Source organism: Rhineura floridana, chromosome 5 (genome assembly GCF_030035675.1).
Source record: "Rhineura floridana isolate rRhiFlo1 chromosome 5, rRhiFlo1.hap2, whole genome shotgun sequence".
Classification (NCBI taxonomy): Eukaryota; Metazoa; Chordata; class Lepidosauria; order Squamata; family Rhineuridae; genus Rhineura; species Rhineura floridana.
Genome location: NC_084484.1, coordinates 85,576,022 through 85,598,567, shown reverse-complemented (window position 1 = coordinate 85,598,567; position 22,546 = coordinate 85,576,022). Strand labels below are relative to the sequence as shown.

At 39.6% G+C, this 22,546-nt stretch overlaps 1 protein-coding gene across 14 annotated transcripts in view; it reads left to right on the top strand.

Annotated features, from left to right (window-relative positions):
• The window catches only part of DMD (dystrophin), a 2,032,119-nt gene that overhangs the window by 1,932,346 nt on the left and 77,227 nt on the right, over positions 1–22,546 (top strand). For all 14 annotated transcript variants that reach the window (XM_061627388.1, XM_061627390.1, XM_061627384.1 and 11 more), the window contains 4 exons: positions 3,374–3,448; positions 9,987–10,188; positions 11,932–12,017; positions 16,104–16,261. In XM_061627388.1, coding sequence (XP_061483372.1) covers positions 3,374–3,448; positions 9,987–10,188; positions 11,932–12,017; positions 16,104–16,261 — 521 coding nt within the window. The remainder of the gene's footprint in view (positions 1–3,373; positions 3,449–9,986; positions 10,189–11,931; positions 12,018–16,103; positions 16,262–22,546) is intronic.

Sequence of the window (22,546 nt, the reverse complement as noted above, 5' to 3'; positions counted from 1 at the left end):
GAGTCTTTGTTTGTATCCTTTCATCCAAGGTCTATGGGGCATAAAGTAGCTAATTCCACCTTATCCCGCTGGTTGCGTGCATGTATTACCTTAGCCTATGAGTCCCTTAAGATTCCAGTTCCGCCTAGTATAACAGCTCATTCCACTAGATCAGCAGCCACTTCGGCTGCTTTTGCTTCTAACGCTCCTGTTTTCGATATTTGTAGAGCTGCTGTTTGGTCTACTCCACACTCGTTTATAAGGCATTATAAAATAGATCGTTATGCCTCTGCCGATGCCTCATTTGGCAGACGAGTTTTGCATCAGGTTCTTAATGACGATTAGTATGTGGGTGGTCCCTCCCTGTTATGGGCTGCTTTGGTACATCCAGCATGATGGCATTCCTCCTATGGAAAATGGACCATTGGTCTCACCTGAAGGGTGATTTTCATAGGAGGAATCCCATCATGACCCTCCCAGTTGGAGGATAACTACATAATTTTTGGGATGGTTTATATATTACAATTTTGTCATTATATTATATTATATTATATTACATTTTAATTTTCTAGTGAAGTCAAGACTTCTATTACTGTTTTCGCTAGGTTAGCGTCAGATATTATGAATGTTACTATTATGTTATGTTCTTGCTGGTAGGCCCGTTGGCCTTTTTTCCTGCATGTTTAGATTAGATATATCTCTTTGGATTCGCTGCGAATGAACTGGAGAGTGGGAGGGGCCTGACGCCCTGGTCTTGACTTCAGAAACATTCTTGCCTTTGGACGATAGGACAAGCTATAATCCAGCATGATGGGATTCCTCCTATGAAAATCACCCTTCAGGTGAGACCAATTGTCCAATTCCTATCTTTAAAGATTATTGAAAGCAGCCCAATCCAGTCATGTGGATGGATCAAGCAATTTGCTATATCTGAGTAACTTCATATATTGTGAACAATCTGAGAATTTGAATGGATGACTTTCTGCTACATAATTCAAGCACTATCAGATTAGCTACTTTTATTGACCTATTTTTTATATAAAAGTGATCCAACTTTAGAGTGTTATGAAATACAGTTTATTAAAAATGCTAATGGGATGGAAGTTGACAGATGCAATCCAACATACAAATAAGGTGGGGTGAGGTGATGCTATTATATTGTGATGCAGCAGTTGGATCTAGCAAAGAGCTATCGCAGTTGTTGCACAAAATGATTGTGAATTAGGAGGCTGTACATGCTTTAGTGTCCAGATAAACGAATTGTTAATCCAAATATGCCAACTAACTGATGCTTTTGTATAAAGTTTTACTGAGTTTAGCTCTTCTGGTAACATTATCATTTACATTACTTAAAGAACATTGAAATGCTTTTTTTATTTCACCAGAAGCTATTTATATGCTAATCTGTATTATCTCACTTTTCAGTTTCACTTGTAACACAGAATTCTTGCTTCTCGCCTCTGTCCTTAATTGAAGCATTCTTTTCAGAATCAGAGTACGGGTTTTGTTTTTTTTACCCTTCTGCACAATGAAATTGCAGTCACAGTGATTTGGCAAATGAGTGCTTTATTAATTTGCTTTCAGGATAGATTAATTGTCTATGGAATTGTTTAAATACCATAGATTATTTTAAGCCACATGAAGATTTGTGGGGCTCTGTCTGTTATGGTGAAGCAGATCTGGCAGGAAGGAACAATGCCAGAATAATACACTAATGAGCAGCCTATTATAAAGGTGCATGAAAGTCAGTAACAAGAATACAGCAAATACATACTGAAAGCTAGTAGCCTTATATTAACAAGATAAGGTAATTTAGCAGACAGTCAAGATGAATACTCCAAAAAATGCAGTCTAAATAATCTGATGCTTGTCTATTTAGCAGCCAAATGGTCATATGGGCTTATTTTTTTCTACTCCTTAAAAAAAATAACTGAAAGAGGGCAGGAGAATAGTTTTGGGCATTTCACCCTTGGTGGTTTTCTGCACTTCTCAGAATATTTACTAGACATGAGAAATAGAATGGAAGGTGAAGCAGAAGATGGAATTTAAAGAATGAAGTCCTAATAAAGTGAGAGAACAGGAAATAATAATTTGTGTGTGTTAACCAATCTGTTGTGCCTTATCAGAATTGATTTGCAAGGGCTTTCTTTCTGACTATTGTGAGATGTACTGATGGTGTAACTTTAAAAACTAGAGAAGTTACAATAGTTTTACAAAACCCTTACGTTTTTGGTACCTTGTATTCTTTGCTGTGTCCCTAAGGAAAGAACCAGTGGCTACAATGCAAGGGAACACACATACCAGATCTAGACGGATTTTGGTATGTTTTGGCACAATCATCCCTGATATTGCAAGAAGACCGTACTCAAAAGTGGGCTGTGGTATAGAGGATAACAAAAGCCCACCTGCCTGCATTCAATCCCATGTTGAAGCATAAGCGGCCCACCAGGTTTATTTTAGGGCTCATATTTTTGTTTTGTTTTTTAAATGGAAGCCGGATGAACAAATATTCCAATAAAGACTTTGTATTGTGTCTGTCCTTAACCCAAGCATTTCCTCTACTTAGGTGAGATACCATTCTGTCTCTATTCATTGAAACTTCAAAGGGACAGCTTAAAAGTTAGGTTGTTGTATAAACTAAAATGGTAGGCTTGGGAGGAATCTGATTTAGCCAAGAAAAAGCGCAAAACTAGGTGAAAATGGCACTGGTGTCAGCTCTTTATAAAGCTGCATTGTTTTCTAATGCATCATGGGGTTTAGTTCTCACATGCAAACCCTGGCAGGATTCTCTCTTTCCCCCCCCCCCCAAGTTCTCTGCACAGTTTCCCTTTCCAAGTACACTAAAAGAAGGCTGACTCTATCCCAAGTAGAAGGGAGTAGGGGGAAGCTCCTAATTCATATCTTTAAAGTGACAACAACTTAGTCTTGCGTCATTTTGAGCCAAAATCCAACCAAACTAAAAATCTCTGAATCCCACGGATTCTAATAGAAAAAGGTTAAGGAGGTGCTTAATCCTCCCTTGAAATCAATGGCACAGTGCAATCCTATACATGTCTACTGAGTTTTAAGTTCCATTGAGTTCATTGGGGCTTTCTCCAAGGTAAGTAGATTCAGATTTGGCTGGATTCTGCCCTTTATGTCTGAAGCATATTATATGAGAGCACAGTAACATTAATATAAACTACTGAGCTGGGGACTGGACTCAGTGGCCTATAGGCCCATTCCAGGGCTATGATTCTGTGATTAATTTTTTCCAGTTGCTAATTTAATTTCTCACATTTAAAATGAAGAGAATCTTTTCATTTTAATTTAAAGTGAACCTTTAGTTTGTTTGCTCGTTAAGTACCGCTGCCCAATGATGAAATAATTTTTCTCTCTTTGATCCATCTCTTAGCTGACCTGAACAATGTTAGGTTTTCAGCATACAGAACTGCCATGAAGCTCCGAAGACTACAGAAAGCTCTCTGTTGTGAGTATTTTACTAAACTTTTGTTTTTTTGTGTTTATGTTTCAAAACTTGTGATGAGATCATTAATTGTTAGTCTCTCCTGTTTTTTTCTTCCTGTTCATTTTCAGGCTTAGACCCAGATCATGGCTCTAGGAATGACCATTGCTCAAGTGCTAGGGAAAGCAGGAATTTTGTGAATTAAGGCTACAGTCCTATTTATGCTTAGGGTTGCTGTAAATTTGCTGTAAATTCATCTTAAACTTTGTGCTTGTTTATAACATAGTTAAACAGTAGAGATTTACTAAATCCCTTCAAAAAAGCAGTTTGGGTGAGCTTTCTAAATGGAAAAAAATCAGGAAAATGTAATTAACTTCAGTGACATTTCCCCTTAACTTTGGTATGGAATCATTTTAAAGGGAAGTTGCATACCATACTTCCTTTCTTTTTTCCATTTAAATTTTGTTTTCATTCTGCTTGTTGAGCTTGGCAGAGTACTTAAAAAGCAGTTTATGGGTTTTGGTAGGGGTAATACAATGAGGATGTGCTTGTAATTCTTCTGGATCATAGATAATGCTTCTGGAAATACATATTTTTCAATAAATACCTATCTGGCTGTTGGCTGGGGAACCTTCAGACAGGGCTGGCGCCAGAAGGCAGGCAGGTTGGGCCCTGGCTGAGGGCCCCTCAGAGTAGGAGGATAGCACTTCCGTTCCAGGATCGGCAATAGCATTGGCTCCTGACCCTGCTGTAGATCACAGAGAGAGAGAGCTCCCAAGCACCCCCTCCCCATACAGTTGGTGCGGGCGTCAGTAAACTGTCACGCACACCCCACCTACCTCTCATGTCTCTGTGAATGACGTGTGCACTGTGTGCTCATGCCTGCCATCAACCAAGATGGGGGGGGCTTCCCTAAGGGGCCAACACCCTCACTTCCATCTTGGTTGATGGCAGGCTTGAGCTCATAGCGTGCACATTATTCACAGGTACAGGAGAGGTAGGTGGGACACGCAAGTAGGCTTATTAGCACCATGCTGTCTGTATGTGGTGGGTTAGACTATGGGGCTGCAGGCCCGGGGCAGGCTGGTGCCGGCCCTGCCTTCAGAGCAGAATTTGGGAGTGCATGGGGGGCTGCAGTGGCAAAGAGAAGCAAGTGAAGTCCCATTTTATCAGTGGAAGTCCACTTGCGCAACATTGGATACCACCCTACACCTATAAAACAAAACCTTTTTCCGAGTTTTGATTTCTCAGAGTCTAATTTAAAATATATGATTTAACATTCCAGACCTCTGTGGGCTCTGTTCCCAAAGGCAGCCTATAAATACATTTATAAATAAATATTAACTTATTGAAAATATCTAAGTATCAATGAACACTAGTACCTTGTTTCCACAAATCAATTCAATTGCAGAAACTTCAGCAGTTTGAAGGGATGGTTAGTGTTGTGAGATTATCAGAAGGGTTAAATTAAAGCACTATATCAATAAAATTAAAAAAATTAAAAGTGAGTGGGTAAATGTGTTTGAATTGAGTTCAAGAACCATTTCAAATGTACAGGAAGCTTCCCATGGGGGTGCTTTCAAACAAGCAATTCTCCTATTCACAGGTGATACAATAGTACAGAGGGCTGTCCTGTGTGTCGTTCGTGATAATTTGAATTAACTCCTGACAAATCCAGCGTCTGGCTTTAGGCCCTGTTTTTTTTTTGCTTCTGCCAAGATCTGCTTTTAATACTTACTTTATATATTATTTAAGATTTGCTTTCTGCCATAATTTATTTTTTTAATTAATCCTCTTGGGAACAACATAGATACTTATATGGACAGAAATATAGCCTCTCCTGGCATTTTTCATACTGATACTAGCACCTTACAGGCCACACGTTGAACACTTGTGCATGCCACAATTCAAGATATTGACAAATTGGAAGAGATTTAGCAATTTCTTCAAGAAATGCTGTGTTACAAATTAGGCAAAGTTTAAAAAACACACCAAAATGTTTGCCTCTTTGATTCCCACAGTATATGTTAACATTTTTGTTGCTAATTATATGTACATTCATCTTGAGGCCAGTTTAACTACTATCGGTTGTTTGTTTTCTTTTTCGTGTGGGGATGGGGAGAATCCAAGTTTCTTGTTCTCGATTGTAAGAGAGGTCACAGGAAGAGAGAGGAATTGTATCACCTATTTTATCCAGGTGGGGAAAATTCCGCTAGCATGGAAGGGTTTGTGCAAAAGCAGTTATTGACATAGGTGCAAAAATAAGAGAGGGGAACTCATGCAGTTGGTGTTAGCATTAACTAAGCCAGTCCTGAATGCGGTATATTTTACCAGCAAATGTAAATATATACTGGTGGTATGCTGTGGCACATGCCTGGTGGTATGCTGTGACATATTACCGTAAAAAACCGAATAGGTGGAAATGTAAAGCTGTACAGATTATTTAGTTTATTTAAGATGTATATGTGTGTTTCATGCCGCTCCTCTTTCAAGCAGTTGTAAGAACTTTATGGCATAATTTGTCTTTCCTTGCAAGTTTACTCAAGGCCAAGTCAGATTTTTGCCATTCTGGATGTTCTTACAAACATGCAGTACCACCTGTGCTAAAAACCTAACCCTGTTGTTCATTCCTGCTTTAAAGTGAGTCGTTTGAGGTGGCTGGCTAACAATGTTTGCTCTTTCAAGGAATTGTACTTTCTGAATAAGAAGCACAAAGATGCTATCATTAAATTTTCTTTTATATTTTTAACACAACTTTGTTGCCTGTTAATGAATTGCCAGAAGCAAATTGTTTTAATCGTGAATGGTTGATATAGGGAAAGGAAGAAAGATACCACATTCCTGAGAAACTTAGTATTAAACAGAAGACTTGTTTGTCTGAGGAGATTAAGGCAGCAATCCTATACATACTTACTTGGATGTAAGCCCCATTGAACTCAGAGGGGCTTAGTTCTGTGTAGATATGTATATGATTCCGGTGTAAGACTGTAATTCTGTTCACACTTACTTGGGAGTAAGATGTATTGAACTGACTGGAAGTTAGAAGTAAGCAAGAATAAAACTGTCTGGCTATTTATATTTATATAAAATCAAGTAGTTAGTAGCCTAGTGGCTTTTAAGACCTTCATGTAGGCATCAACATAAAAATGTTTTAAAATAAATAAATTTCAGTGTCTCTTCTCTGAGTCAACAAATCCGGGGGGCGGGTGGAATTGAAATACTCTCTATATAATTGCATGCTTTACCATCGATGTTGTTCAAATAAACCTCACATTTTATTTGTTTATTTAAAATTTTAATATCCTGCCTTTCTTCAGTAGAGCTCAAGGCAGTTAATACTAATAAAATTTAAACTATCATAAATATAATTTAAAAGTAGATAGCTATAATGGGTAATGGTTAGAGCAGACCCATTAAAAGTAGTACTTAATCATAGCTAACAATTTTAGGGGGTGAGTTCTGAGTTTGACTATACATTATTTATAACAAGATGGATTCTATGTCCCAGCCCAGCAGGGTCTCACAGAGAGGAGGGGAATCACTGCATCCATAGCCCTGATGTGTTCGGCAGAAGGGGGGTAGGCAGATTGCTGCACCAGCCTGGATCTGGTTCAGCAATTGGATCTGGATCTGGCCTAATGCTGTCATGCAACAGCAGTGAGGCCTCCTCTGCCTCACCTCCTCTCTGCCCCTAAAAGCCCAATTTTGGGGCTTTCCACCAGCTCCCAGTGAGGAGATCCTCCTGACAGCACTTCTGCATGCCCACACATTTGGAGGGCAGAAGGAGGAGTTCCATGCTGGCACCACTCCATAGATGGTGGGCAACTGGAGGCTGACAGAGGCTGGAGAGAAACCTTCACCCAATCCATATCCCCTCTCAGCCCTGACACAAAGGGGTTTTGATTGCTTTCCAGACAGAGTAGATCCAAACCATTAACAATAAGATTAATAATGTATAAGAAATGGTCTAGTTCATATGTCATATTAAACTATAGTCAATGCTTAATTATAGTTTAATGTGAATGAACAGCATGCTGGTGCACACTGCTCAGAAGCCTAGTCTTGTAATGTTTTCCAGACCTGAGCTCGTGGCTTGTTTCTCTTCAAACAAATCATCAACTGTAGCTAAGGTTTGTTGTGGCCTGACTGGTCATGGTTGGTTTGGAGAGAAACAAGCCCAGGTTTGACCACACAATAAACCAAGGGTTGTGGTTTGTTGCTCCTGGCACAGCAAGCCAGGAGCAGGAGAAGACTGAAGTGGAACCTTTTAAAGAGCATGCACTAGTATGCTGCTTGTTCATGTTAAACCATAGTTTAACCATGGCATAGTATGTTATGTGAACGCAGCCAGTGTAAAGTTTGCAAGGCTGATTTTAATATATAAGCATTTTGATGTATAAGATGTTTTCTTATTTTTTTTATCAATTTCCCTGTATCAAAATCCATAACTCTCTCACTTCTCTAATTTAAAACAGTTTATTTCCAATTGCGATTCAAATCTGACTACAAAATCTGTCTTGGATAATATGACCATATGTTCAGATTGTTGGAAGCCTTATGATGTTGTGGACAGAGCTGAGTTCAAACCCTTGCAAAGCCATGAAACTTCCTGGGCAGCCTTGGACAAATTGTTCATTCTCAACCTAATGTAATGAAACTCTGAGGTTCTTGGAGAAAATACAGGACATGTCAATCCTGCAACTTTTGCTGTATATTTGTGTAGTGTACCCATGCTGGGAAACTTCAGCCATTGCACAATTTCAGTGCAGGTTTTGCACATGCTGAGCTACAGAGAATTTACATTTTCCCATACTGCAGTACTAAGGAAAGCGTTGCATTGGGGAAAAGTTCCAATAGTGCTTTTCCACACAACAGCTTGTATTGGGCTAAGCAGAAATCTTTTACTGCCTTCTTTCACGCAGGTCAATCTACCTTTTCTATAAGTTTTCTAATTTCAGGGTTAGGTTCGTGTACTCATCTCAAAAACAAAGTAGATTCCACAATCCAAAGTCTGCCCATGTCCAGCATAGCACATAACAATAACCTAGGTGTGAGTTCAGAAGAAAAAGCAGCGCTCACAAGAATTTGTCACTGTTGGTGAATCTGGTTATAATTGAAAGGATTCTTTTGCATGGGTGTAATGGGACCTATATGTCCATGGAGCTCTCTACAGTCCTGTGCAAATGGTTGTCAAGCACATGCATGAATGTGGGATGAGTCTGGGATTGCACCAACTTCCATGTATTCAAGATCCAATTTTTACTGGGCCTTCTATAGAATTCATCCACACAAGCCTATATCTTCCGTTTGTGTAAAGTGTGATTTCCATGTACAGCGGCTACATGTATTCAGGAACTTTGAATTCTTTGGATTCATGGAAATTGGGATGTTAGACCAATGTATTCAATTTGTACCCTTCCATTCATTGATTTGTATGCTTGATGGACACTTGCACAGGGCTGGTATAGTTTTCACTCTTATGTATTCCGCAGTCATTGTGTCAAGATGCTCAAGAGTTGCCACATCACCTGTGGGAGCTGTGTCAGTGAAAACTACAAGACTGCTTCCATGGTGTTTGTGTTTCCCTTACACATAACAGTTTATTGTTATTGTGAGCCCAAGTTTTTTTCTACTTTAGTGAACTAATCTATATGTGCAAATGTACCACTTAAAATAATTTTTACTAAGTTCATCAAACCAACCGAAACTTGGGAAATAATTTCTTAAAATGTTGAGAGTGAAAACATTAGGAAAGCACACTTTTAAAACATGAAAGAGAGGGTCCAAAATTGATGATTTTGTGACCCTAATTCACCAGTGCTGTCATTTTAACTGTGCTCTGCCGCCTCTCAATAATACATATATCTGTTTTCTTTTTATTTGAAACTGGCCAATTAAGCTAAACAGTATAAGATAATGCATTATTATACATGCTTCCGTGAAAGAAGAACTTTTATCCCTTGTGAGAGAGGTACAGAGTTCAAAATCAAGAGATGTCTTGTGGTTTATTCAGTAATTCTCTAAAGCAAAATGTATTTTCATGCTACTGCTTAGTGGATACATTACTGGTGTCTCATGTGAGGTGCTTTCAAGGCACTGTCATTTATTAGGATGGAAAACATTTCCAAAAAAAGAATGACCTTTGTTTATTTGTAGTTGCATATATAATTAGGCTGCCACCCAATCCTTGAGGGGTTCACTTAATTATCATTGGTTCATTCTCTCAGACTTAAGCTCCATGTTAAAAGTATTTTACTGCATTTCCAATTTGGCTAATAATTTGAATTAGAGGAAGGATCTTTCTATGATCCCTGAGGATGAAACTGTTAAATACACTGTTGCTGGACAAGAAACAGCTTTTATACTACTGACATTTCATGGCACTAAATTGGAACTTACCTATACAGAGAAAATACATTAGTGGCTGATCAGTACTAAAAATGAAATATGTACGCTAAGTTTTCAAGCTATATACTATTTGCTTAGTCCAGCATACATAGCTTATTTTGCCCCAGGCTAAGGCTGTTTCTTATTAAGATAGTTGTTTTTATTATTTGTACAGTGGATCTCCTGAGTCTTTCTGCTGCATGCGATGCCTTGGACCAGCACAACCTCAAACAGAATGACCAGCCAATGGATATACTTCAGATCATCAACTGCTTAACTACCATTTATGATCAACTGGAACAAGAGCACAATAACCTAGTCAATGTCCCTCTCTGCGTAGACATGTGCCTCAACTGGCTTTTGAATGTTTATGACACGTATGTGCGGGTAGACTTCAGTGACATGGTTTATAATGAACTTTTGTCCTTGCTATAAAATGAATGGCTCAGAGTTGGTGGTCAAAGTGTAAGCTTTAATACAAGCTAATAGCTTGAAGGCTGCACTTAGCTGATTCAATAAAGCTTTTGGTTAGATTTGGGGTCCTGTTTGGTTCTCAGACTTATGAAATGAGAAACTTGGAATGTCCTATGTAATTGGGGTCATTTTCTCAATTTCCCTCCCATTTGTAAAATAATCAATCTGGTAGGCCCTTAATTTCCTCCCCCCCCCCCATTTACACTATCAGCCCACTCCCCAGATCTGGCATGATTTAAGTTTCCTCTTTTTCATGGGAAACCACTTTACATAAACGTCTGTTTTATGGGCAAATAAAATATTGTAGTTTCAATGTAAAGAACTGATTTTAGTTTAATCAAAGGGAAATCCTTGATTAAATACATGGTTTACAACACTGGAATAGTTCCGGATCCCAAGTATATTTCATCAAGTTTTAATGAAGATAATCACATCCTGTTAAATTTTGGATAACAAACTGTTGATGTCTCCTATGGTATGCCTCTCCAGAGTAACCTTTTTTCCTTTCTACAATCTGTCCCAGTTCTACTTTTATGGTAATGAGTTATAATAGTTCGTCTCGGTTGTATTATTTGTTAGTTGCTAAAATCAGTACTTTCTAGAATTCAGTTGATCTAACCATTTATTTTCAGAAAATATAAATGGAATTTTGTATTTCAGCACAGCTGGTAGGATTGAACTGAAAATCCAAACCAGGTTATCCATTGAAAATTAGAATTGTCCACAAAGATTTTAAATGGCAATAAGCAGCTATAGGCAACACCTAGGTCTGAGGAAGAATATTTGGACCAAATTAGATGTGACATTAAACATTTTACATAGGAGTTTGGCCATTAGTTACAATGGACCCTCCAGTTTAAGAGGAAGTATGCCATTGCATGTGAGTTGATGGGAAAGAGATTTCCTTCAAGAGCTGCTTTTGGGCTTCTTGGACCCATCTGGATTGTCACTGTAGAAAGCAGAATGATGCACTAGATAGGTTTCTGATCTGATCAAGCAGGACCCTTTCTATGTTCCTTTCCCCCCCCTCCAGTTTATGTGGAAAATAATCGGGTTGGTTTAAATATGCTTGCCTGCCACCAGTTTTCCATCTTTACTTTATTTATTTCACCTTATGGTTCTTCCACTGTATCTGCCAGAAATGTTTCATTTGTTTGTACCTCTTCTTTTAGTAGTATGTCTTGTATAATAGGAGGCAACTGCAACTCAAAATATTATGAAACCACTTTTTGTGACTAATTAAAGAATATTTAAGTAAGCATTTAAGAACTTACTATGCCTTTTTGTATTTAAAAACAACTTACCCGTAGGATAGACTGTAAGAATATCATTGCAACTTCTCAACTAATGAAGGCCACTGTTTAGGGTGAATAGCATGGCATATAGGGAATCAAAAAAAGTCATAATTCTGAAAATACAAACAGTTCTGAAGCTTTGCTTATCTAATTATAGCTACCTTTTTGCACAGTTCTAACTTATTTCATTGTTTTTGTCTTTGTTTCATGCTAGTGTTCTAGGGTTTTTCTGTTCCTTTTGAGTTTTTTCTTAACTTCTGATAACTTTATTAATGCAGATAGAAATAGTATATGATCATTTCATGTTAACTGTATTATTCTTTCCCTTTTCCTGTGATTTAATACCAATAGGGGTCGAACAGGAAGGATCCGGGTCCTGTCTTTTAAAACTGGTGTAGTTTCCCTGTGTAAAGCACATTTGGAAGACAAATACAGATGTAAGTCACATTTCAAATGTGTTGTAGTTTGTTTTTCTGCTATCCACTATAGAAACAACATTTAGAAGCATGTTAGCTTACTAACTAAATACTAGTATGTTAGCTGCTAACGTATTTTAAATGTTTACCTTAGTTTTCTATTTTTAAACAAACAGGCATTTCCAAGGTATTGTGCTTTTTCCACTGTGTGATATTTTCTCTGAAAATTTATTGTTTGAGAGCTACCTTTTAAAGCCTTCACTTGGAAAATTTACTGAAGCCAAGGGAAGCATCAGTCAAATAATCCTTGAGCATTGACCCATACCAGTTTGGGCACAAGGAAGCAGTTGTGGGTTTCACTGAGTTCCAGCTGTGCTGTTTTACATGCCTTACCTTCAGGAAGGACAATCCCCAAAGAAAGGCTATGATCTTGAGTTTGCTCCCACTGGTGGGAACATCCCCGGAGTGAAGTTGCACTCACATGACATGTCTTCCAGCAGAAAGATGATTTATGCTGATTTTCCCTGTGTCCCCTAGGAGTCAACTCCAGTGGTTGGGGAAACTTCAAGAGCAGCATGAGAGGTAGTGGATGGTGGAGAGGGAATTGGCAAAAATTGCCTTCTCTTCTGCTGGCAGGAGTGTTATGTGAGTAGAATGCCACTCCAGGGATTGTGGCATGATCAGCATAATATTCCAAAAAATTACATCTCTTCAATGATATCTATGCATTTAAGGTATACTTCATCCTTTTAGTTTTTGGAGTCTACACCTCTGCTAAAAATACTTCGTGGTAGAAAAGTATCCTAACACTTAGGATAATAAAAGTTGAATCTGAAAATGTTTTCTAGACTGACTTAACAGGATATTCTCAAGAGAAACAGAGAGACTTCACAGAAGATCCCACTAGATTGCCCGTATTACCATACAACTGCTAATTATTCTTTGCACTGTGTCTCCTTGTAGAATTCTTATAGTGATCATTCCTAAATGATGAGCAATATATGATAAATCATAAGAACATAAGAAGAGCCTGCTGGATCAGGCCAGTGGCCCATCTAGTCCAGCATCCTGTTCTCACAGTGGCCAACCAGGTGCCTGGGGGAAGCCCGCAAGCAGGACACTCTCCCCTCCTGAGGCTTCCGGCAACTGGTTTTCAGAAGCATGCTGCCTCTGACTAGGGTGGCAGAGCACAGCCATCATGGCTAGTAGCCATTGATAGCCCTGTCCTCCATGAATTTGTCTAATCTTCTTTTAAAGCCATCTAAGCTGGTGGCCATTACTGCATCTTATGGGAGCAAATTCCAAAGTTTAACTATGCGCTGAGTAAAGAAGTACTTCCTTTTGTCCTGAATCTTCCAACATTCAGCTTCTTTGAATGTCCACGAGTTCTAGTATTATGAGAGAGGGAGAAAAACTTTTCTCTATCCACTTTCTCAGTGCCATGCATAATTTTATACACTTCTATCATGTCTCCTCTGACCTGCCTTTTCTCTAAACTAAAATCTGAATTCAGCCATCTACTCAAATAGCTTGACAGTATCAGTTCTCCTGGAAAGAGAAGGGAATAGAAAGCACTCCGTGATTATGTAAACTAAGATCAGACTTTATTATTTATTTATTTAACTAACTAACTAATATTCCGCCCTTCCTCCCAGAAAGAGCCCAGGGTGGCAAATAAAAACACTAAAAACACTCTAAAATATCTTAAAATAACTTTAAAATAAGCAATTCCAGCACAGATGCAGACTGGGATAAGGTATCTACTTAAAAGGCTTGTTGAAAGAGGACTGTCTTCAGTAGGCGCTGAAAAGACAACAGAGATGGCTCCTGTCTAATATTTAAGGGGAGGGAATTCCAAAGGGTAAGTGCTACCACACTAAAGGTCTGTTTCCTATGTTGTGCGGAACGGACCTCCTGATAAGATGGTATTTGCAGGAGGCCCTCACCTGCAGAGCACAGTTATCAATTGGGTATATAAGGGCAAGACGGACTTTCAGGTAACTTAGTCCTAAACTGCATAGGGCTTTGTACACCAAAACGAGAACCTTGAACTTAACCCAGTAGGAACTGGATGTCTTTAATCAACTAATTAAATGGAATAAGATCTGGTGTTACAGCTGTACTAGGAAAGGTGTGTACAATACTAGAGCTGTTCTATAATTGCACCCTTAGTGCAAAATGAAATATTAAAGACACTGAAGGAATAAAACGATATTTTCACATTGCTGAAATCTGTCTTAACGATTTGAAAAATAAGCAAGATTTATTCAGGTCACTGGGGTAGTGCCAAATATATATTTCAGTTGATGATAATCTGATTTTTTTTTCTATTACAAACTTTAACCTATCTTCAGATATGTGCAATATAACCAATTCACAGTAAATTACATTTTACTTGCGGTACAATTTCTGATACTAACATTCCCTGTGGGCAACAAGGTTCTATAACAGAGAACTGGGTTTTTTTCCCCTTCTAAACATACTATTGGATTCCAAATATTGTGGAATACCTGTTTGAAGAAAAGTGTTTTGGTTTTTTCCAAACAACTCTTTATATGAATTAGTTTGGGAATCCAGCTTACACGTGTATATCATTGTGAAAATTTTTGGTACATTCATTCAGTTATCCTTATTGTGCACATCTTTGCATGCAAGTAATTCCTATTCACTTATGTAGCAAAAATCTTAATATATAAACTTAAAGCATTCTTTGATTTGTAGTTTTTATTGAGTGATACAATTTAGACAAGTTTGTTACCTAAAGGGTAGCTGTATGCACTAGCAGCGAGAAAGTCTACTACTTTGACCCAAAGACTAGTTTTTCTTTAACTCAGAACATTGTTGACTGCTAAGGAGTTTTTTTTTTTATTTAAATGATTTGGGGAACTTTACTGTTTTAAGTTGACAATTTGTATTTTTGAAAATTATATATTTAACTTACTCTTGGATTGTCTTTTTTGTTTCATTTTTTGTGAGTTATAGCATAATTGTTATTGGCTACAAACAAAATCTGACTCACTGATTGTTTCATAAGAATATAAGAAGAGCCTGCTGGATCAGGCCAGTAGCCCATCTAGTCCAGCATCCTGTTCTCACTGTGGCCAACCAGGTGCCTGGGGGAAGCCCCCAAGCAGGACCCGAGTGCAAGAACACTCTCCCCTCCTGTGGCTACTGCAACTGGTTTTCAGAAGCATATTGCATCTGACTATGGTGACAGAGCACAGCCATCATGGCTAGTATCCACTGATACCCTTATCCTCCATGAATTTGTCTAATCTTCTTTTAAAGTCATCAAAGTTGGTGGCCATCACTGCCTGTTGTGGGAGTGAATTCCATAGTTTAACTATGTGCTGCATGATGAAGTACTTCCTTTTGTCTGTCCTGAATCTCCAACATTCAGCTTTACTGGATGTCCATAAGTTCTGGTGTTATGAGAGAGAGAGAAAAACTGTTCTTTATGCGCTTTTTCCATGCCATGCATAATTTTATCCACTTCTATCATGTCGACTCTGCCTCTCCTTTTCTCTAAACTAAAAAGCCCCAAATGCTGCAACCTTTCCTTATAGGGGAGTTGCTTCATTCGCTTGATCATTCTGGTTGCCCTTTTCTGAAACTTTTCCAACTCTACAGTATCCTTTTGGAGGTGAGGAGACCAGAGCTGCACACAGTATTCCAAATGCAGCCAATACCATAGATTTTCACAATGGCATTATGCTATCAGCAGTTTTATTTCCAATACCTTTCCTAATGATCCCTAGCATGGAATTTGCCTTTTTCACATCTGTCGCACACTGGGTTGACATCTTCATCATGCTATCCCCTATAGCCCCAAGGTTTCGTTCTGGTTAGCCACTACCAGTTCAGGCCCGATGAGCATACATGTGTAATTAAGATAAAAGAATTATTTCAGAATTATCTACCAGAGAAGATTGAATCTCTAAATTGCACAACAAATTGTGAAGAAACTAGTAAGAGAAGGAAGTAAAACCTAATGAACACTCAACTGTTTATTTGTATCTCGGAAAGCAAATTTGTTTTTGAAATATATAGATAGATAGTTCCTATTGTTTTCATGGCTTTTGCAACACATTTTTTCCCTGCCTCCAGATCTGTTCAAGCAAGTAGCCAATTCCACTGGATTCTGTGACCAGCGTCGTCTGGGCCTCCTCCTGCATGACTCTATCCAGATTCCAAGACAACTGGGTGAAGTTGCTTCTTTTGGTGGCAGTAATATTGAGCCCAGTGTTAGGAGTTGTTTTCAGTTTGTAAGTACACTAAAACTTTCTGCTATTTGTTTTTTTTTATTATTCCAAATTTTGTGCTGGGTAATTTGTAAGCATCAATTCAGGAGAAACAAATGTAGGGATCAGAGTATGTATTTATAGTATTTAGTATTTAGTTTGTTGAAATATTTCATGGGAAATACAGTCAGAATATGACAACTCTGCAGGCCACATTGGCACAAATATCCATTAAATTTAATGTAAAATGAATCAAATATGTCTAAAACTGGTTTTGGGAACCAAACCTATCCAATTTTATCTGTATACCTATTTCCAATCTTCCCCTGTCTTTCAACCCAAAGGAGCCACAAAGTGAATTACTGTTAAAACAGCTGAGGCTGCAATCCAATACACACTTACCTGGGAGTAAGTCCCATTGAACTGCTTTTGAGTAGACATTTTTTGGATTGCAGCCTAAACCATTTAAAAACAGATTTTTTAAAACTAAACTTAACTTAAAAGTACATTCAGCAGCATCAGTAGTGAGAAAAACTTTACACTACATCTCAAAAGCCTTCTAGAACAACAACTTCAACTTGTGTTTTTTGAGTCACCAAGGAACATGTCATGTATATTTCTTGACAGGAAAAAAAATCCATAAAACGGTGTCAGGGCAAAAAATGCCTGACTTCTGGTAGATGTCAGTCTTAATTCTAACAGTGCAAGCCCCCATGCAAAGAAGGAAGAAGTTCAGACAGAAAAGGGGATCCCAAACTGTGGACCACCAGTGATGCGTGAATTTCATTCAGGTGGTCCATGGCATGTCTGTAAAAATACAATTAAAAATAATGTAACACCTAGCACAGCACATTACAATTGTTACAACAGATAGAAAAATCATTAAGTAGTCCGGCAACACCCTCAGGAATTTTTAAGCGGTCCATGGTGGGGAAAATGTTTGGGGACCACTGAGATAGAAGAAATACCATAGCCTCAAACCCTTCAGAGTCTTAAAGCACTTTCAGTTTGGCCCAGAAACTAACCATCAGCCACCAATGAAATTCTGAATTGCCTTTGAGCCAGCCTGTCAAGCCATCCGTGGCTTTGCAGCTGTGCAAGGGATTCTCATATTACCACCTCTATAGGTTCTGTATGAATGTGACTATAGATGTTATTTAATGCGGTTCTTATGACTTTTGCTACGTTTTGATTTATGATTGTACACCACTTTGGATATCATATATAAAAATTAATATATTAATAAATCCAGTCTAGAATTTATCAAGGCATGAGTGACATTGACCAAATCCTTCTTTTCCAAGAAATGGTGCAGCTGATGAACTGACTGAAACTGGCGCAGATGATCACTCAAAGCACATGTTTGATGCCTCCAGAGAATAATTAACTGTGGTTTAACATGAATAAAGAGTGTTCACACACATTGCTCAGAAGTCCTTACTTTATTCCTCTCCTACTTCTGGCCACACTGGGATGAATAAACCAGAAACCCTGGCTTGTTGTGTTGCCTAAATGTGATACAAACCATGAGCAATAAGCCAAGAACAAATTTTGGTTACCAGTTGTGGTTTGTTTGAAGAGAAACAAGCCATGAACCTGGATTCAGATGAAACGACGACGCAAGTCTTGTGGTTTGTTGCCTCCAGTGCAACTAGAAGTAGGGGAGAAGCAAAGCAGGGTCTTTTGAGCAGTGTGCACCTGCACATTGCTTGTTAGCATTAAACTATAGTATACATTAAGTATGCTTTAATGTGACATATCAGTTAAGCCATTAAGTGCTGTGAATTTCTGGACCATGGTCTCTTACTCAGTTTAAAGTCGGTCTAGCTTTTGGTTTTTCAATTCAAATACATTCTCTCAACTGTATGTTGAGAGAAACATCAAGTACGTTTTCCACAGTTATTAAAGCAAAATTGATAATGAACAGCAACAGTTACTCTGGCAAAGTATGCTTAGAGAGTACTGAACGCGGAGGTCGGCTCTGGGAAACAAACAGCTCAATAAACTGGAGGGATAATACACTGAAGGGACAGAATTAGCATTTCAGAGAAGAATCCAAAGAGGTTGTTGTTTTATGACCTCTGTTTTAAAAAAAAATGCCAAAAAGGGTCTGTCTGGTCAATGCAGATCACATTGTAGAACAAAAATAACTTTAGTCTTTGTAATTGAAAGGGCCGCTGGAAGGAAGAAGTAAATGAGTCATTATCACTCTTTCTCTTCAAGTTTTAAATTCCCTGGCTCAAATGTTAGGCTACACTGTGCATGATAAAAGAGTTTTTTCAAAGTGATCAAGTGTGCATTTCAAGAATGACAAGAACCTAGTATAGCCCTCTCATTGAGTTCTTTCTGCAAGACAATAGACATTGTGGGTGACCTCACCAAACATCATTAATCAATCTCCAGGTCTCTTTTCATGTTACTACAGAATAAGAAGTTAACTTAAGTATGTAAAATGGAGTAAGCGGTCTTCACTTATGGTGGCTGTAATTAATTGTGAGGTTTTTATACTAAATTCCTATTTTGTTTTCTTTGTTTAAAAAAATAATGAATTGGCTAGCCACAGGTTTAAAATTCAGGTTAGTTTGGTTCCTGATGGTATATACTGGGTTCAATCCATACTTAAGGGTAGCAACACACTCACTTTTCTGCCAGTTCCAATTTATTTATTTATTAGATTTGTGTACCACCCAATAGCCGAAGCTCTCTGGGTGGTTTACAACAATTAAAAACATTAAAAACAAATATACAAATTTAAAAACACATTTTTTAAAAAGCAATTTAAAAACAATATAAAAATGAGTCTCCACCTCTCCTGAAAATGGAGGCACATGACAGTAGTGAAACGACACCTGTTTTTACTGCAGAACCTGGTGGGAGCAGCTTGAGTGTGTATTTTTTTAATAAAAAAATCAGCTTCAAAGAGATTTTACTGATTGGCGAATCAACCCATTCTCCTTCCAGGTGTGGCTAATGGAAACTCCTTGATCTGGCAACTAGTGTGTTTACAGCCTTAGTCATGCTTAGAGTTGATGCATTGGAATAAGTCCAATTTGCTTGGGTTTGATGGAGGTTTGCTTCTCCTGACTGAATGGGTTTTGCAGGTTTCTTTTGGGTCTATCTTGCTACTTGATAAACAGGCATCACTGTCATCACTGTTTATTAGTTGCATCTCTAATGTAACTAAACCCCTTCATGAAAAACAGCAATCTTGCTACTGTCTTGTAGTATACTCTGCATAGGCCTGTACGGAAGACATTTTGAAAGTTCCCGGTGATATAAAGTGTCTCACAGCCTTCTTCCACAATAAGATAGGAGGCAAGAACATATTGAACCTGTTTTGCAGCAGCTGTTTTGGCTGCTAAGGAAGTTATTAGCGCCATTTATTTATTGATTGATTGATAATATAATAATAATAAATTTTATTTATAAGTCGCCTATCTGGCCGAGTTAACGGCCACTCTAGGCGACATACAGTACACAGTAAAATACAATATCAAAATACCATAAGAACAAATTAAGCTAAAAACCACCCGTCCAGTTAATAACAGCATAAAAGTTAGTCCGCCCCAGAGATCCTATAGGCCTGCCTGAATAGCCAGGTCTTCAAGGCTTGACGGAACCCCATCAGGGAGGGGGCATGGCGAAGACCGGAAGGAAGGGAATTCCAGAGGGCAGGTGCCACAATCGAAAATGCCCTCTCTCTGGTCCGCACCAGTCTAGCAATTTTGACTGGTGGGACCGAGAGGAGGCCTTGTGTGGCTGATCTCGTCAGGCGGCACAGTTGATGATGCTGGAGGTGCTCCTTCAGATAAACTGGGCCGAAACCGTGTAGGGCTTTAAAGGTCAACACCAACACCTTGAATTGGGCCCGGTAGGCAACTGGTAACCAGTGTAGATCTACTAACACCGGAGTGATATGATCACAGCGACAGCTGTTCTTAATCAAGCGTGCCGCCGCATTCTGTATCAGCTGCAATTTCCGGACCGTTTTCAAGGGTAACCCCACGTAGAGCACATTGCAGTAGTCTAAGCGAGAGGAGACCAGGGGATGTATCACCCGTGGGAGTAGATGGATAGGAAGGTAGGGTCGCAGTCTCCAAATCAGATGTAATTGATACCAAGCTGCCCGGCTCACTGTCGAGATCTGAGCCTCCATGGACAGCTGGGAGTCAAGAATGACCCCAAGGCTGCAGACCTGTTCGTTCAGGGGTAATCTCACCCCATTGAGCACAAGGTCTATATCCCCCAACCTCCTCTTATCTGCCACGAGCAACACCTCGGTCTTATCGGGATTTAGCTTCAGCCTATTCTCCTTCATCCATCCGCTTACGGATTCCAAGCACTTGGACATGGTATCCACAGCCAACTCTGGTGAGGACTTAAACGAGAGGTAGAGCTGAGTGTCATCTGCATATTGGTGACACTGCAGCCCAAATCTCCTGATGATGGCCCCCAGCGGCTTTACATAGATGTTGAATAGCATGGAGGAGAGGATAGAACCCTGTGGTACTCCACAATTGAGAGGCCAAGGGTCTGATACCTCATCCCCCAATGCCACCCGTTGATGCCTGTCTGAAAGATAGGAATGGAACCACCGTAAAACAGTGCCCCCTAATCCCAGTTTCTCCAGGCGATCTAGAAGGATACCGTGGTCGACAGTATCAAAAGCCGCTGAGAGATCCAAGAGGACGAGGAGGGTATATTCTCCCCTATCCAACGCCCTCCTCATATCATCCACCAGGGCGACCAAGGCTGTTTCAGTTCCATGTCCAGTCCGGAAGCCCGATTGGAATGGATCTAGATAATCTGCTTCCTCCAAGTGTGTCTGTAACTGTTTGGCCACCACTCACTCAATCACCTTGCCCAAGAATGGTAAATTAGAGACTGGGTGAAAGTTATTTAACTCTTGGGGATCCAAGGAGGGCTTTTTCAAGATGGGCTTTATTACTGCCTCCTTGAGGGCTGATGGCATTACACCCTCTTCCAAGGAGGCATTTACCACTGCCTTGATCCCTTCACTCAGCCTCTCTTTGCAGCTCATAATGAGCCACGAGGGGCAAGGGTCAAACAGACAGGTGGTTGGCTTCACAGTAGAGAGCACCTTGTCCACTTCCTCAAAGGGGAGGGGCTGAAACCAATCCCACTGGACCGGACTGCAACTGGCCGACTCTGGCCTACTTCCTGTATCCACGGCGTATGGAATCATGACCTTCAGGCGCTCGATTTTATCGGCAAAGTGTTTAGCAAATGTGTCACAGGAGGCTTTAGAGTGCTCCATGGGTTCCTGAGCAACTGGACCGACCAGGCTTCGGACCACTTGGAACAGTCTCCTGGGGCAACACTCTGCGGACGCAATAGAGGCAGCAAAGAATTCCTTCTTTGTTGCCTTTGTTGCTATCTAGTAGGCAGCTATTGCCGCTCTAACCAGTGTTCGATCGTCTTCAGAGCGAGATTTCCGCCACCGGCGCTCTAGTCGTCTCACCTCCTGTCTCAGACCTCGCAACCGTGGTGTATACCAGGGTGCTGTCTGAGTTCTGTTCAGGGGGAGAGGACGTTTCGGAGCCACCCGGTCAACTCCCCTACTGATCTCCCTATTCCACTCCATCACCAGGGCTTCGACCGGGCATCCTTCAGTCAGCTCCAACCAGTCAGCTCCAACTCTCCCAGCGCATTCAGGAATCCTTTAGGATCCATCAGGCGTCTGAGGCGGACCATCCTAATAGGTCCTTGTCCCCTGCGGAGGGTGTGTGGCATCGAGAGGTCTATATTCACCAGATAGTGATCTGACCATGACACGGGGTTAGAAAAAACAGCCCCCATTTCCAGAGCACTTTCCTCCCCTCCCGAGATAAACACAAGGTCAAGAGCATGACCGGCTACATGGGTATTGAGTTATTTATTTATTGCATTTGTATACCGCCCCATAGCCGAAGCTCTCTGGGCGGTTTACAACAATTAAAAACATTAAAAACAAATATACAAATTTAAAAACACATTTTTAAAAGCAATTTAAAAACATTTAGTTTCCAGATCCAATTTAATTTGCTTGTTTAAAGGGATAGCTTGGTCTGTAAAACTCTTTATGGCTATGGGCCTGTATACTACAGTGTCACCAAAGTCTTTAAAATCTTGCAGAAATGCCCTTTTCAGAAACCTCAATATTAGGGAGGTGACAACAGTGAGATGTAGGAAAGGAGTTTCTTGATAGTGCCCCCCAAGTTTTGGACCCACATTTGACAGGTCTGTCAGCGCTTGTATTGCTGAATTTTATACAAAGGTTGCTTGTTTGCTTCAGACTTTCCATATGAC